Raw genomic sequence first — 15,750 nt, forward strand, 5'->3', positions numbered from 1 at the left:
ACCTGGTCGTTAGTCATCTGCTGTGTTCTTCGGGTTTTCCTCGTCACAGACCTACATATACTATTACATTTGATTTACATTATTCTGATACACATAATTTAAATATACTTTTGCTTTAGGGTTTCTGCTCGGAAAGTGTTTATTGTTTTGCTTAGCCGCTGACCCTGTTTCCGTCGAAGTGTTTATTGTTTTGCTTATTGCTGCTGACCCAATGTTTCCGTTCGAAGTGTTTATTGTTTTGCTTAGCTGCTGACCCTGTTTACCGTTCGAAGTGTTTATTGCTTTGCTTATTGCTGTTGACTCTTGCTTTGTTCAGTTTGTAACAGTTAGGCGCTCCAACCCAAGATATTCAATGCTCGCGATCTCTTGGGTTAATGAATTTTCTTGTTTAGATACGGTTTTAACAATAGGCAACGGATGGTCTATATCTTTAGTTCAATTAATGGTTCTTGGCAGTATGGTGCGGGATTGCGGGATAATGCGTCAGCTATGATATTTGCTTTCCCAGGTAGATATCTATCTTGGCTCCAAAACCTGAATGATCATTTGTCACCGAATTCCTTTGGGGCTGTGATTAAAGCCTTTGAAAAAAACTCGGTAAGTGACTTTATGGTCAGTAAGGATTTTATCAGGGTAGCCGTAAATTATGAACTTAAAATGTCTAGTGAGTTAACGATACCTAGCCCTTCCTTGCCTATTACTGCATATTTACTTTCAGAGGGCTTTAGTTTACGTGAATAAAAGCTATAGGGAAGAACTGTTTATCATATTGCTGAAGTAGTACCCCTCTTACCCCTTCTTGGTCTGAGGCATCTGTTGCAATAAAAAAAATTCCTTATTTAAATCAGGATTTTTTAAGTTAGGCGAGCTGCATTATTCCGCTTTTTAAGATATCGAACGCCTGTTGTGATGTTTTTAGACCATAATAAATCTACGCCCTTCTTCGTAAGATCTGTTAAAGGAGCTGTCATGATTGAAGAGTTACATATTTGCATACGATTGTAATACCCACTACAGCGCAAAAGTGCTGTATCCCCCTTTTTATGCTAATAGGTACCGGAAGTTAGTGATAGCCGACACCTTACCATGGACTACTTTAAGACCTTGACTAACACATAAAACCTAGATAAACATGTTCGGTTTTTAAAACTCACATTTAGATATTTTACTCTGAGATTATTTGTCTTAGTCTCTGTAGCATAGCTCTAGTTTATGTGAATGTACTTCTAAGGTATTAGAAAAGATTCAAGACCAACCATATAGGCATGTAGGTTATCCCCAACCCTAAAAGTCTCCAAACACTATATTGTTTTAATTGGAGCGCAACGTCATCGGAGGCATACGTAAAAATTGATAATGTCCCCTGAGTGTGCTGAAAACGGTGTATGAGGTACAATCACTTATGTAATGGTATCTGGTAAAAGCCTCAAAGTAGTCCAAGCTGGTGAGAAGAGAAAAAAAAAAAAAAAAAAAAAAAATTCTGAACTAACAAAGATAAGATATCATGGCACAAAGATAAGATATCGGTACATGGCACTGAAACCATCGGGAGTCGTTTCCTTGTTTAAGCGGCAGAAATCTACGCAGATACGCCAAGTCCGATCTTTTATGGCATGACGTTTGAGGGAAAAATTATATGGGCTATTTGATTTCCTAATGACTCCTATTACTAACATTTTTTCAACTTTTGTCATTTTATCTCTATTTTGACATTTCATTGGGGGTCTATACAAAGTACGTATATAGCTTTATGTTTGTCCTTAGACCATATTTTTGTTTTCAATGACATCCGTTTTTCTCCCAGAGATCACTCGCTAGTGGAGAAACTTCCTGGTATTCAGATAAGATAAAAAAAAAAAAAAAAAAAAAAAAAAAAATTTTCTGCTGAATCACCCTCTGCTTGAATGACTTTAGCTGATATTACTTTAGATAGAGTATAAAGAGATTCATCTACGACTGTTGGGCGGGATTAAAAATTAGCAACAATAAAAAATGCGATATTTATAACTTCCATATCCACGATATGTATACGTTTTGTGGATCACTAGTTTAACTTGTTGCTGCGAGTCAACTGTGTATAGGGCTTTTGTTCGCGGAAATCGTTATACTTCAGAGTGTCGGGAAGGATTAAAATTTCAGATCCCAGCAAAGTCTTTTTACACGCACTAAGACATTCGATGGGTGCATGCTTCTCGAGATTTTGCGTGCAAACTGCGACTGCGGTTGTGGGAGTAATTCTGTTGGGTCATTTGAACAATGTTACGATTATGAGACAAATGTGTAGTTCCTCTATATAAGTTATTATTTGATTAACTGTCTCTTTTTTTTGTTCAAAACGGATTTTAATATGTTTGAAGGTTTATAGAATTTTCCTTTGATAAACACGCCTTATTTTGCAGGAGGTAAAGATAATGTTTTGTATACCCCTAGATGGATATCTTACAATTACACTAGATACAGATCAATGTTTTTTTATAACTATAGAGGTATCTGTAGGCGCTCGCTTATCCGGACTTCTCATTAGGGAAGTTCGAACAGACGGTGAGTCCGTAAATACAGGATATTACGTGTAATAAAGGAATAAAACAAGATATTCTAATTTTACGGCGCGTACAGTCGGGCTTAATCCACCCACTACTTATAATAACTTATGTATTAAAAAAAAACGAGAACCTGCTCTGATTACTTGATACAGTCGTGTGATTCATAGGAATTCCTTTTTAATTCAAAAAGGTATTTGGGCATAAAAAATAAAAGGTATGGCATAAATGATCCAACATCACTTTTCCTCTCCGCTGAAGTCGCTTATGTGGAATGTGCTTTGCTTGCTACACTCGGCAGATTTGACTGACCCTGACCGTTGACTAGGTGACACAGTAACCAAGTTCGCTTAAGCACAATTTGTTTGTTTCTGTATTTTAGGGCTACTGTTTACCATCGGCAACGTATTGTGTGTTTTTAGCATTCTGTTGTTGGTTACGTATAAAGCAACGAACGTATGAATGACGAACTATTAGGAGTTGAGCGATTACTATTAAGACAAGTTATCTCTACTGCATTCAATATTAACTGTTTGTACTTGCTGTTGTTTACTTCATTCTTTGCTAAAATTTGAAATAGTGAGGGATCATGGTCAGCGCATTTAGCCTAATGAAAGTTTTTTTTTTTTATAGACATGTTATTCCTTGCAATCCAGCCGTATTTTTTAAAGTTAAGTTGAGTCATTGAGGTTCGATATTTTATGCATAGAACTCAAAAAACTCAAGGCTAAAACTGCGATCGGGACTTTGCACAGGAGTCTTTATTGTCCTGACCCGAAATAGTGTTACCTCTAATTTATCTAGATTTGTACGGGTGTTCCACTTGTTTTTGTGTGTTTTCTAATCACTACGGTGCCTAACGACTCTATCCATGCATCTGTATAAATACAGACGTCCACTGCGTAAACGCATATTCACTGTTTAATATGATTTGTTACGTAAAGGATTAATAATCACCCAAAATGATAAAATTAACACAGTATATGATTATGATATTTCAGTAGAACTTCTGGAAACAGAAACTCAAAGATAAAAACTCGCAGTAGCGAATCTCAATGATGTAGATAATTTCTGTAAAAAAGTAAGATTAAGAATGTCTCGTAACTTCAGCCACAGGAATAAACGAAATTCGATCTGCAAAGGAAATACTCAAAGTTACTCCAAATGAATAAAAAGGTTGTACTTAGCTTGATTTTGTGGGAAGTCACAGTGTTCCGTAACTAACTCACCCCCGGCCTTGGTCCTCCTTTCTGTTTCGCGGTATGGACCTGTTTTTCCGGCTGTTGAGTTTCCCAGTTGAGCGTTGTTTGGATGATTCGAGCCCTTGAAGATCCGATGCGAAGAACCGCGTCCGGTTTATTTCTTGAAGTGCTGGAAACGCTCAATAAAACGATGTTTTGTTTCTTGGATGATTCTAATGAGAGACTTAAACTGCGTCGCCGTAGGAAGAAGACACGTCAGGTTTGTTTCTTGAAGTTATTCACTACTGAAGACACTCACTAACGATGATACTAATTTGCTTGAAGAATCTCTTGCTTTCGTCATCGTTGACTTCTGATGACACATTATTCGTTATTTTTCGGAAGACGTTGAAGAGTTCTTGTTGTTTTCTGAAGTCGCTCACTAAACGATGATACTAAGTTGCTTGAAGAATCTCTTGTTTTCGTCGTCGTTGACTTCTGATATGATACTTCATTATTCTGGTTTTTCTTCGGAAGACGTTGTAGAGTTCTTTTAGTAATCTGCCACCAATATTAGGGTTGTTGCCTCGTATAATAAGGCGCCCTAAGAGGTAATGTTTAGACTTGCGATAATCTTACGCTAAGTCGGTTGGTATTGCACTTCCATTCATATTCATTGGAGTGTCTTGGGGTTTGTAGATCACTTACGAAGTCGGTATTATCTTCTTTGGTTATGACGACGATGTGTTTAAACTCATGATGATTCGGCAATGAGTGAGGTTCTAGTAGAAAACACGAAGTATAAAAATACATATATTCTTCTGAGATTACATGGTGAAGATCAGGTATGATTGTACAGGTCTTCTAATGACGATGGCTTGATCGCTTCTGCCAACGATGATGGCTAATTCTGTTCTGTTCATGATAAAGCTTAGGTAAAGAGGTACAGGTCTGCCAATGATGATGGCTAACTCTATTCTGACTACCATCTTGGTTACAAATCATAAAGGAAGCAGACAGTAGCTCGAACATACGAACATACAATCAGATGACATAGTTACTAATCACGTAGGCCGCTTGAGCTATAGGTCACGGTGTTTGTCTCAAGCAGGAAGCTTGGACTAAAGTTTATAAACAAATGAATGACTACAGGTGACGGCATGTCATCTTAGCCTACATACTTTATCGTCTCTGGTCTGATCACATTCCTGCAAGCAATCTGGTTGACCTCTTTAGTTTTAGTTTTTTATATATATGGAATAACATTCCATATTTTTATTATGTAACTCTTACATAAAAGCTACCAAAACCAACCACTGAATATTACTCAAGCTTGACTTGCATATACAATCATACGTAACCGCAGTGACCTTACGGCCATCTGACTTGAGACTGAACTAGGGAGTGTTGATATGTTCAGAAGAGGAGAAGAAGAGAGAGTTAAAATATTACTGTATGTATGTAAAAGCAATAACAATTCACATAAAAAAGGGAATTTACCAATAAATTTAATATAATGATAAAATACGAAAACAATCAAATGCAATACAGAAAAATAAGAAAAAAGTCTTAATGGAGCCTGTGTTCAGTGCACCAAGTGAGACGGTCTAGTTGAACAATATTAACAGAATAGTAAATGAAAGAACAAAGCTTAACACAATCAAATTTAGCATAAACGATTAACAAAATCATTTGTCATTGTGGTAATACACAGCCAACTTGAAGTAGAGGGAGGGGGCATTTATATTTTTGAGTAATAATGAATGAATGATTTTAAGTTGTCGTGTGTCGTGGTATTGTTGAGGAGAGAGGAGACAGTAAAATCTTTACTATAATATGTACGTAAAAGCAAGATACCAATTCACACAAAAAAATAAAATGTTATTTCACAATAAATATAACAATTACAAAACATGAAAACAACCAAATGCAATAGCGTAAAAAAAAAAAAAAAAAAAAAAAAAAAAAGAGAGAGAGAGATTAGAGAGAGAAAAAGGTTGCTTGAGTCAGTATTCGGTGTACTGAGTGAGACGATAGAGCTAGAGAGGAAAGGAGAGGGAAGAAGGGCTCTGTTTCCCACTGACTTATCAGCTGGGCTGGGATGATTATTCACCAATTTCTTTTACTTACACTCGATCTGCCCAAATCACTTTTATTTTTTCTTACGGTAAAATACCTATCTAGTGACAATTGCTTCTTAAGATTTTTTACTACTGTAAAAGTAACTTAGCTCTGTAATAAACAAACTGATGCTGCTTTCAGCTTCTGCATGCCTTCGATTGTTTGTTTGAACGGCTTCCTTGTGAAAAAGTTATTTTATCTCTTCTTCTTCTTGCATTCTTGATTTATTACTTATTTGTTTGCAAAATCCTCATGTTTGTTTTAAAAGTCTACCGTTTGCCAACAGTAAGTTGATGTATTGTGGCATAATTAATCTCTTTCGTGCACTTAAGATCCAAGTGTAAACAAGCTGATTTACTCTCTCTCTCTCTCTCTCTCTCTCTCTCAGACATACACACTATCGATTCCTTTGATCAACCTTGTACCTAATATGTGAATAAAATGTATTTTGTTATCAACCTTTGCATACTGCAACCAATTCATTTTCCTCAAATGGTTCCCATCTCTCCTCCCTCCATCCCCCAGCTGGCTGGGTGCCATTTTCATCAAACAGGTTCATAAATATAGTACACAAAAAAAAATTTAATTTCGAAAATTTTACTTCATATAATGTACTGTTTCATTACTTTACACTCTTAATTTAACTTTTGAACATACAAATAATATAAAAAATATGAAAAGGGGGACTTTTTGGGTTTGCTGGAATGAATTATCCTGATTACCTTTACTTCTTATGGGGATATTTGTTTCATATCTCGAACAAATCGTACTTCGAACAGCATTCTGGAATGGATTCAGTTATTTCTTTAATCCTTTCAGTTAAAAGTTATTTCTTTAATGCTACTCAACTCAAGACATAAACTACACATATAAATCTCTCTATGGTCATGTTACCTTAGTTACAAGGCAGTGAGGAAATAATATAAGCACACATAAAAGCTCTCTCAGATCTTCCAAGGTTATTTTCTATAATTAAATTTAGACAAAATCAGTAACCAAAGTTGTATTCAAGCCCTTCATTACTTGTATTAAATAAATAATGCACCAAACTGCGCATGAACTGAGGAGTCTGAGAGCATAAAATAACATAATTTCCCACCATATTCCCCATTCTTAAATTTGGTATAAAATCATCATCTTGCAAGTAAATAAACCAAAATGACAACTGAATGGAATAGTTAACAGTTCTTTTTTTAGCTGCACATCAAAATGGTATGGAGTTGAAGATATATGAAAACCACCTCTTTCAACAAGCACCATTACTGAAGCAGCTTTGTGCTCTGTAAATTACAAGCAATGTAAAAAATTATGAGGAAGTGCTGTAATGCCGCAATTTAAAATATCTGGGACTGATTATAACTACCATACTATTTTCATTTACCATAATTCTTACAATTACTTGACTGTTCAACTATTTCTGTTGTTTGTAATCGTAGTGTGATGTAAAGTGTACTTAAGAAATCTAATATATTCTTAATCCTTTTATTTTTTCATTTAAATTTTACATTTTCTTCTGCTATATCTATCTGTATTTGATTCTATGTATTTATGGTGAAAAAAATGTTGCCTTGCCTTTATTTTGTCAAAACATATGCATAACTGTTCAATCTTTTATGAACATTATCAATTTAAACTCTTTTGTCATTTGTTTTATTAATATGTAACTTGTGAACATTCAGGAGAATATCAACTACTGTCAAGGACTAGCAACACTGTCCTTTTTTTATGGCATGTTCAAACTGGTAAGTGGTAAGGTGTAGCTCATTAAATAGACTTGATATCACAGATGCTAAGTGAAAGAGGAAAACCTATATTCAACACCATTGTAGATTCTTACTTCCCATCATTATGACGATGTGTGAAGAAAGCATGGAGACCTTGCACATAAAATGATGCTGCCCTCAAGCTTTGAGACTGCGTGGGTAGTGTATCAGGATTTATTCGGTCCATTATTGCAACAAAATCTCTCTCACGATGACAACGCAAATAGACCACAGCCAAATTTAAATTTGCAAATATCCAAAGATCCCTGTTCTTTGAGGTCTGCAAAAAATTATAAGTGGTGTAAAATCATGTTTAGTGGCATAAAATCATGTTAGTATTACAAAAAAGTAAAGATTCATAGTTTTAGTTCTATCTTTACTTCTCAAAAATGCATGCAGAAAATTCCACAATAACCTATGAAAAAGATTATGCAATTCATTATAGCAGAGTTCAAATATAGAGAATTTTATCCCTGGTTAACTCCTAAATAATTACCAGAACATAAGTCTAGAAGAGAATGAATTTATGACAATATGGAAAAATGTTGTGAAAACATTATAGTATAAGCTTCAGTGAAAATATTCAGACTAAGTAGTGAAAATACTATGATTTAACTTGACTGAAAACACTGAAGTGTTGTGTACATAACAACCATACCCTCAGAGCAGCATTAAACTGGAGTTCTGCAGCTTCTGAGTTATTCATGCTCATGGAATACACAGCCAGCAACGTGTGCAGCTGTGCACGATGAGCCTGCAAGGAAGATGGAAGCAAAAGCATGTTAGTACGTACTACAGAACCATTAAATTCTTATTTACCTATACTTCCATCAGTCAGGAGAATTTATACCACTTCCATCACAATAAAAGCAAATATATAAAACAAGAGACGAGTACTCTAAAGTTACTAAATACAAAGGATAGAAGCAGAATCTCATGATACATGAGATGAAAGGGTTAATATAAATTTGCAAATGCTTACGAAAATGACTCCTGAGAATGAAAAGAGGGCAACTACAAAGTTCAAGGATGGGAAGGTATCAAGAATTAAAGTCATTACAAGTGAAAGAGTGCAGTATGGTAGTGAAAATGTGATATACTGGCCAGGGTATGTAAGGAACTACAGTATATTATATGCCTGGCTACTATATTTGCATAAAAGGGAATATAAAATTTCTTAATATAATTTTACAACTCATAATATGTATCACAAATATCTATCCACAAATATAATTCATTATCAAATTTACTGTAGTAGGTCATTGGGTTATGGAGGAACGATCTGCTTATTCCACTTGACAATGTCTTCTTGGGTTGAGAGAGAGAGAGAGAGAGAGAGAGAGAGAGGAAGATGGAGAAGAGAGAGAGAGCGAGAGAGAGAGAGAGGAGAGATGAGAGAGAGAAGAGAGAGAGAGGAGAGAGAGAGAGTGGCTGGCTGTTTTGGTTGTTGGCTCGTTAGGTTGTTTGTGTTCGTGTGAATATATGGTTAACAAGCAAATTGCTTGTTCAGCGAGGGGTTGTTGTGTCTGTTGGGTCGGTCGCAAGTCTAGTCTGTACATATTTGGAGTCAGTCTGTGATTAGAGCCTGTGGTGGAGAGTCAGTTTTATGGCAGCAGTCTGGAATATTATTGATGGTCAGTTATTTTGTGTTTTTGAAGAGGTTGTTTAGAATTGTTGTTGATATTGTATATTTGAAGGTTGTTATACCTGTGTTGTTGAATTTGTTGTGCTTGTGAGTTCTGTTGTTTGTGGATGAGTTGTGAGTTGCTGAGTGTTGTTGTTGGTGAGTTGTTGTGGTTCTTTGATGTAGGTAGTGTATTGACTTGTCGTGTTATTTTTTTGGTGTTGTTGGTGATTATTTGTCCAGTGGTCTTTTGTTGTGCAGTTATTGAATTGTTGAATATTCTGTATGTACAGTTCGGTCCCCAATCATACGAGAATTTGGTCAATCTACAACCTCGCAGAACTGGAAAATCGCAGATTTCAATACACATACCTTATGGGAATAATTCCATCAGGGCCAAGGCAAACAGCAACTTACCCAGTAAAACTTTTTTACTACCCATTTTCAATACTTTCTGTGTACTATACTTTTTTTTTCTAATATGAAATTGTTCTTATGGATAAAAAAAAACATTAAAAAGGTTTTAAAGTTTTAATAACTTGAAAAGGTTTAAAATTACACCCAGGATGGCAAAAACTCCCACATGCAAGCACTGTCACCAATGGGTGCAAGTGTACTGGTACAATATACAATCATTTCCTGCTGTAAAAATCTTTAAAAAACCTTTTGGGTGGAATTTCCTCTACACATCCTCTGCCAAAAAAACCCTTCAAAACTCCTCTATCTCATCCTCTGTGAAGAGTTCTGCAGAAGGAAGGCTTTGTAAACCATTTGAGGTTTCGGGGACTGGCAGATCATGCGTGTCTTCACTCCTATTAGGCCTAACAAACTTGGTTAAGAGCGTCTGTCTCAGTTTGCTCTGTTTCTGGATGTGAAGATGCGAATAAAATCTACTACTCGTTAATGCGATCTCACATATCATGTGACCCCCAAATTTTTACCCTAAAACAATGATTTGATCATGTATCGCATGTAGTAACATGCAAGTTAAATTTTTGAGACCAAATTACAATACGTTAACCTCTTTTCCTCCTCTTTATCTATCCCATATTTTCTAGTTAGGCTAACCCCTTTTCCTCCATCTCTTTATCTATCCCATCTTCTAGTCAAGTTAAAAAAGTAAAAGAGAATGCTAAAAGTATGGTTAGTAATGTGTAAACGCATACAGCCAGAAACAGCTGATTTGCTATGAACAACCGAATCCAATAATAACAGCAGTTTGCTTGCATTTCAATTATCATCCAATAGTACTGATTGATTGATTGTGTTTATTAAACCTGGCATCACAACATCTAGGTTATTGACACCGAAATAAATTTAAATAGGAAAAGATTTCATTTAAAATAAATTTCATATATAAATATCTAAAAATATATGTATATAAATATATTTGTTAAAATACATAAATTCTTACATAGACTATCTATGTATAAGCTAAATTTTGTAGAGAAGGCCCGCCTCCCACATAAAGATATATAACTGCTCTATATTACAATCCTTTCCGAGAATTGTAGCTATAATAAAATTACCTTCTCTGTCACGTCCCCAAGACAGGAAACTATGTCTTAACTTCCTAAGACTGGGACATTCAGTCAGCAAATGTCTCACAGTCTAGGGACAGTACAGTTCTTGCAAAACAGAGGATTTTCATGAGACATCAAGAACCCATGAGTGAGTCTTGTATGTCCAATCCTCAATCTGCACAACATCGTTTCCTGTCTCCTTGGCATATAGGGATATGACCAAGGGGATACTGATGAAGTGATACTGCGCATTTTTTGATTAGCAGGAACTGAAAAAGAATCACACGAGGCGAACCGGGTAGGTGAGCCTGTAGCCATGCGGTGGAGGCACCGTTATAAAACCTAAATAAAGGTAATAAAACGGGCCCTAACTGGCTAAAATTAAGTGAAACATTTAGTCAGTACTTAACTCAGTTGCAGCAATAGCTTGAAGCTCCATCGTAAGGATAAATCCAAAAAGTAAGCGAAAAAACACACAGCAAATAAAAACACGTGCGTGTAAGATCTGCTAACAGAAAAGGATGGCCGCTAGAGGCGCTGATGTTAGCGTGGGAGCGCTGGTAGTAGTAGTAGTTGCTGACGCGGGCTGTGTATCAGCTCTCTCTAGCAGGGGGATTTTGTGAAGGAGATATCTAAATGACAAGAGGCCTGTGGTAGTGGCTTCACTTGCCCCAGAAACCATACCGACACCCTCTTTTTATTTAGGGTGAGCGAGTCAGAGTACTCTGACATTCCATTTTGGTTTTTCTCTGGTAGATATTTCACTGGGCGACACGGGCCATTGCCCAGAAATAGATTTTTCCTTCGTCAAAATCCCTTTTTTTGATTAGTTGAAATATCCTCCCACTGGGACTGCCCCCATTTTTTAATTCTCTGACCTACTAGAGGATATAAATCCTGATATGGTAGTAGGCATCTTGTCGGTTCTCGGGAGCTGACTGCCAACTTTGCAAGTTGGTCAGCTTTCTATTCCCAACCACCCCAACATGGGAAGGCACCCAACAGAGCTTTACTTCTTTCCCTCTTCTTTTCAGTAAAAGCAGCCATTCAAATATATCTAGAATCAGAGGGTTTAAAAAGTTGAAAGATTCCAGCGACTGAAGAACACTTCTAGAGTCACAATATATAATAAAATTATTTTCATTCCAAATTAAAAATTCCTTTAAAGCCTTTAAAATTGCATATAGTTCTGCTGTAAAAATCAATGCAACAGATGATAACCTCCCACTTCTCTATATCTGACTTTGAGCCATCAGTGAAAACTTCAGTGGAGTTATAATGTTGCAAGAGTGTTCTAAAAATATTGACCGCATGGCCTCACTGGTAAAATTAAAATATCAACAAAATTTTACCTCTGGAAAGTTCCAAGGGGGACTAACTGAATATTTTGCTAGTAAAATCTCAATCCTTAGCATGTTTAATTCACTGACAATAAAATTTACTCTAAAAAGGGAGTGGATGAGGTTGCCTGGGGTGATTTTCATAAAACTGCCAATGCATTTCCTTTCTCATACCAGCTCCAAACCAGCAGATGCTTGTAGTGAAGATCAAGCAGCACTTCACCAGCATCTACAAGCATGCTCTTGGTGGGAGATGATTTAAATGCTCCTGTACACAACCGTATTCCTCCATGATGAATTGAGTTAAGCATTTTAAGGCTATTTGGTTTTGCAGATTTGTACACTTCAAACTCATAACTTCATTTTGAAAAGACCAAGGCTTTATATAATCTCAGCATCTAAGTTCGGTCTGCACCCCTTTATTTCAGATGTGGAATCCAGGTCAGCTTGCTATCAAAAATCAAACCAAGAAACCTTGTTTCACAAACACATGGAATTCTCTGCCAATGAATGAATAGATCTGGATTAGGGTGGATTCCCTTAATACGAAAAAAGTGCATAGTAACAGTTTTACTGGCAGAAAACCTAAAACCATTAACCTCAGCCCACTTTACCATACTATCAATGCAGAGCTGAAGGCAGCATTCAGCCACTGCCATCATTGATGCTGCAAAGGAAATCAAAAGGTCATCAACAAAAAGGGTATATGTTATATCTGGGGGAATTATTTTGGAAACCCCATTGATTGCCAAGACGAACATGGTTACACTTAAAACACTTCCTTGTGATACTCCGTCTTCTTGATTGAATACATCTGACATTGTTGCTCCAACCTGAACCTGTAATAGCCTATTTTTTAAAAAAGCCTTAATAAAGAGGAGCAAATTGCCTCTCACATTACATTCATAGAGGACTCTCAAAATGCCATATCTCCATGTTGTATCATAAGCCTTCTCTAGATCAAAGAAAACTGATGTGATGCTACTTGTCGGCAAAAACTTTACACACTGTAGATTCCATTCGAACCAATACATCAGTTTTGGAGTGCATACTTCGAAAACCACACTGAGCAGGCGATAGATATTTACCTCTTTCCACCTATCACATCAAGCGTGTGTTCACCATTTTTTCCATGACCTTAAATAAACAAGATGTCAAAGTAATAGGACGATAATTTTCTGTCTTGAATGGATCTTTTCCAGGTTTCACAAATGGCAGTAATTTTAACATCTCCCAAAGCTTGGGGAAAATATGTTTAAGGTAAAATCTGTTAATAAGGCTTAATATGAAAAGTCTGGTATTTTCAGGAGTATGCTTAATCATTGAATATATTAAATCATTCAGTCCAGGAGCTGATTCATTACATTTATTCAAGGTCGATACAAGTTTTCCCATAGTAAAAGGAACATTGTATTGCTCATTTCTTAATGTATCAAAATCAATTTCGACCTGTTCCATTAGCCGCCTTTGAGTTGAATAGGGTCTATCATCATTTTTCTTTGCAACATTAGCAAAATGATTAGCAAACTCATTTGCCACTAACTGGGGGTCTGCTACCTCACAACCCTTGATCTTGATAAAAGGAGGATGACAAGGAGTGAACTTGCCTGCTATTTTTCTAACACTCTTCCAAACTAGTCAGAGGAGTTTTCGAATTTAGTGAAGATATGAAGACTGTCCAAGATTCTTTTTGTGCTTTTTGATTTCCATGCAAAAATGAGCTCTTGCTTCTCGAAATTCAACACTGTAATACTCGCATTTTCGTATGTGGTATCTGGTGAAAGCAGATCTCAAAGTTCTACGAGTCCACCAGGGAACTGGTCGGCGGATAAATATGCCCAAAGTCCTAGGTATAGATTGAAGACCAGCCAAGAACATTATTGTATTCAAAAAGTCAAGAGCATCATCTACACAGGGAAAGTCAACATGTTCCATTCAGGTAGACTTGAAGATGGAGGACATGATGCTACACTCAACACTATTAGAAAATGGTCATAGGTAAATCTATCATTTATAGCTCTCCAATTAAAGTCAATAAGGCAGTCATCACTACATATAGATTAAATCAATTGCTGATAATGTGCCTGTTTGAACATGAAAATGTTTTAGACTCCCCAGAGTTGAGGATCCCCACATTTTCAGCTTCTATGATGGGACCTAAGCACCTTCCTCTTTGATTGGTGACGATGTCAACCCAAAGAGGGCTTCTGCTATTCATATCTCCCAAAATAAGAAAAGGATGTGGTAACTGCTGAATAAGAGATTTAAATTCATTGATGGGGAAGACTTTGTTAATGGTAGATAGAGAGAGCATACTGTATATTTTCTTTGCAAATGGATCTGCACACCTATCACTTGCAAAGCTGATTGGATACTAATAGGATTTTGTGGGGTGTCATTTCGAACATACAAAACGACATCACCATGGCTTCAAATATTTAAATTATAGGTGGAGTGATAGGATGTATACTCTCGTGGGCTGGGGTACATATTATAACCAATCATGGTCTCCTGCAGAGCTATACAAACAGGAGACACTTCTGATATGAGCAGCCTTAATTCTTCCCATTTAGCTCTTAATCCCTGACAATTCCACTGGAGAAAATTAACGAATTCTACTTTCCTTTAAAGGCTGTTAAATTAGACCCTCTTTTAAGAGCTTTCATCTTACTATCATGCTCCTTTTTTCTGGAAGGAGACCGATTGTTTAAGGCTGTCTTCCTTTTTAGAGGGTTATCAGTCTCGGAACACCTGACAAAGCTGGTGCTGCCTGAGGAGGGGTGTGAGGATCGGACACTGGTGCATCCTCCAAAGGGAGCACTTACAGATTAGCGGGCCCACTCGACCGCCGACCGAAATCGGCGGAAGAACACCAAAACCAATATGGCGGCGATACCAAAACAACAATGAACAAAGTAGGGAGCTACTACATATCCGCGACGATCGATTTGTGTGTGCTGTTAGTAAGGCCGTGGCGGAATGGCGCTTCGCGCTTTATCCACATATTTAAAGATTCTTGGCAGGCACGGCATGTTCTGGCAAGAGGTAATGTTGCGCTGCGCGCACTAACCACAGGGGTTACAGTAAGGCTACTTACCGTGGCGGATGGATTTGGGTGTCGCGATACCAAAACAACAACAAAGTAGGGAGCAACTGGCCCGTTAATGTGTAAACAACCCTGCCAGTTTACCATATATGTACGGCTTGGTTAAGACCCATAGGCCAAACAATCCCATTAGGCCTATTATAAGTTCAGTAGGTTCTGTGTCTTATAAATTGTCAAAGTGGCTAGTCCAAGTTCTTACGCCAGTTGTTGGTACAATATTAAGAATAATGTTGATTTTGTAGACAGACTTAGCAACATTAATGTAACTTTTGAGTTTAAAATTGTCAGTTTCGATGTTGTATCATTATTTACTCAAGTTCCAGTGGATGATTTGTTAAATTTTCTAACAGAGGAATTGCCTAAATATAACTTGCCGTTACCTTCGAATGTAATAGTTGACTTGATTAGGCTTTGCCTTAAGGATTGTAAATTTACATTTAATGGAAAATATTTTTTACAAAAATTTGGTATGTCAATGGGAAATCCACTTTCTCCGGTGCTTAGTAATCTTTACATGGAGTTTTTTGAGGTCAGACTGTTACCTAGTATTTT

The 15,750-nt window shown here is 36.7% G+C and overlaps 1 protein-coding gene across 2 annotated transcripts in view; it reads right to left on the reverse strand.

The window, feature by feature from the left end:
* Positions 1-15,750, reverse strand: part of LOC135214746 (MAU2 chromatid cohesion factor homolog) — a 263,766-nt gene that overhangs the window by 40,504 nt on the left and 207,512 nt on the right. For both annotated transcript variants that reach the window (XM_064249095.1, XM_064249094.1), the window contains exons 7-8: positions 8,264-8,359; positions 7,680-7,885 (exon numbers count right to left, since the gene is read on the reverse strand). In XM_064249095.1, coding sequence (XP_064105165.1) covers positions 7,680-7,885; positions 8,264-8,359 — 302 coding nt within the window. The remainder of the gene's footprint in view (positions 1-7,679; positions 7,886-8,263; positions 8,360-15,750) is intronic.

The sequence above is a fragment of the Macrobrachium nipponense genome, chromosome 46 (genome assembly GCF_015104395.2).
Source record: "Macrobrachium nipponense isolate FS-2020 chromosome 46, ASM1510439v2, whole genome shotgun sequence".
Classification (NCBI taxonomy): domain Eukaryota; kingdom Metazoa; phylum Arthropoda; class Malacostraca; order Decapoda; family Palaemonidae; genus Macrobrachium; species Macrobrachium nipponense.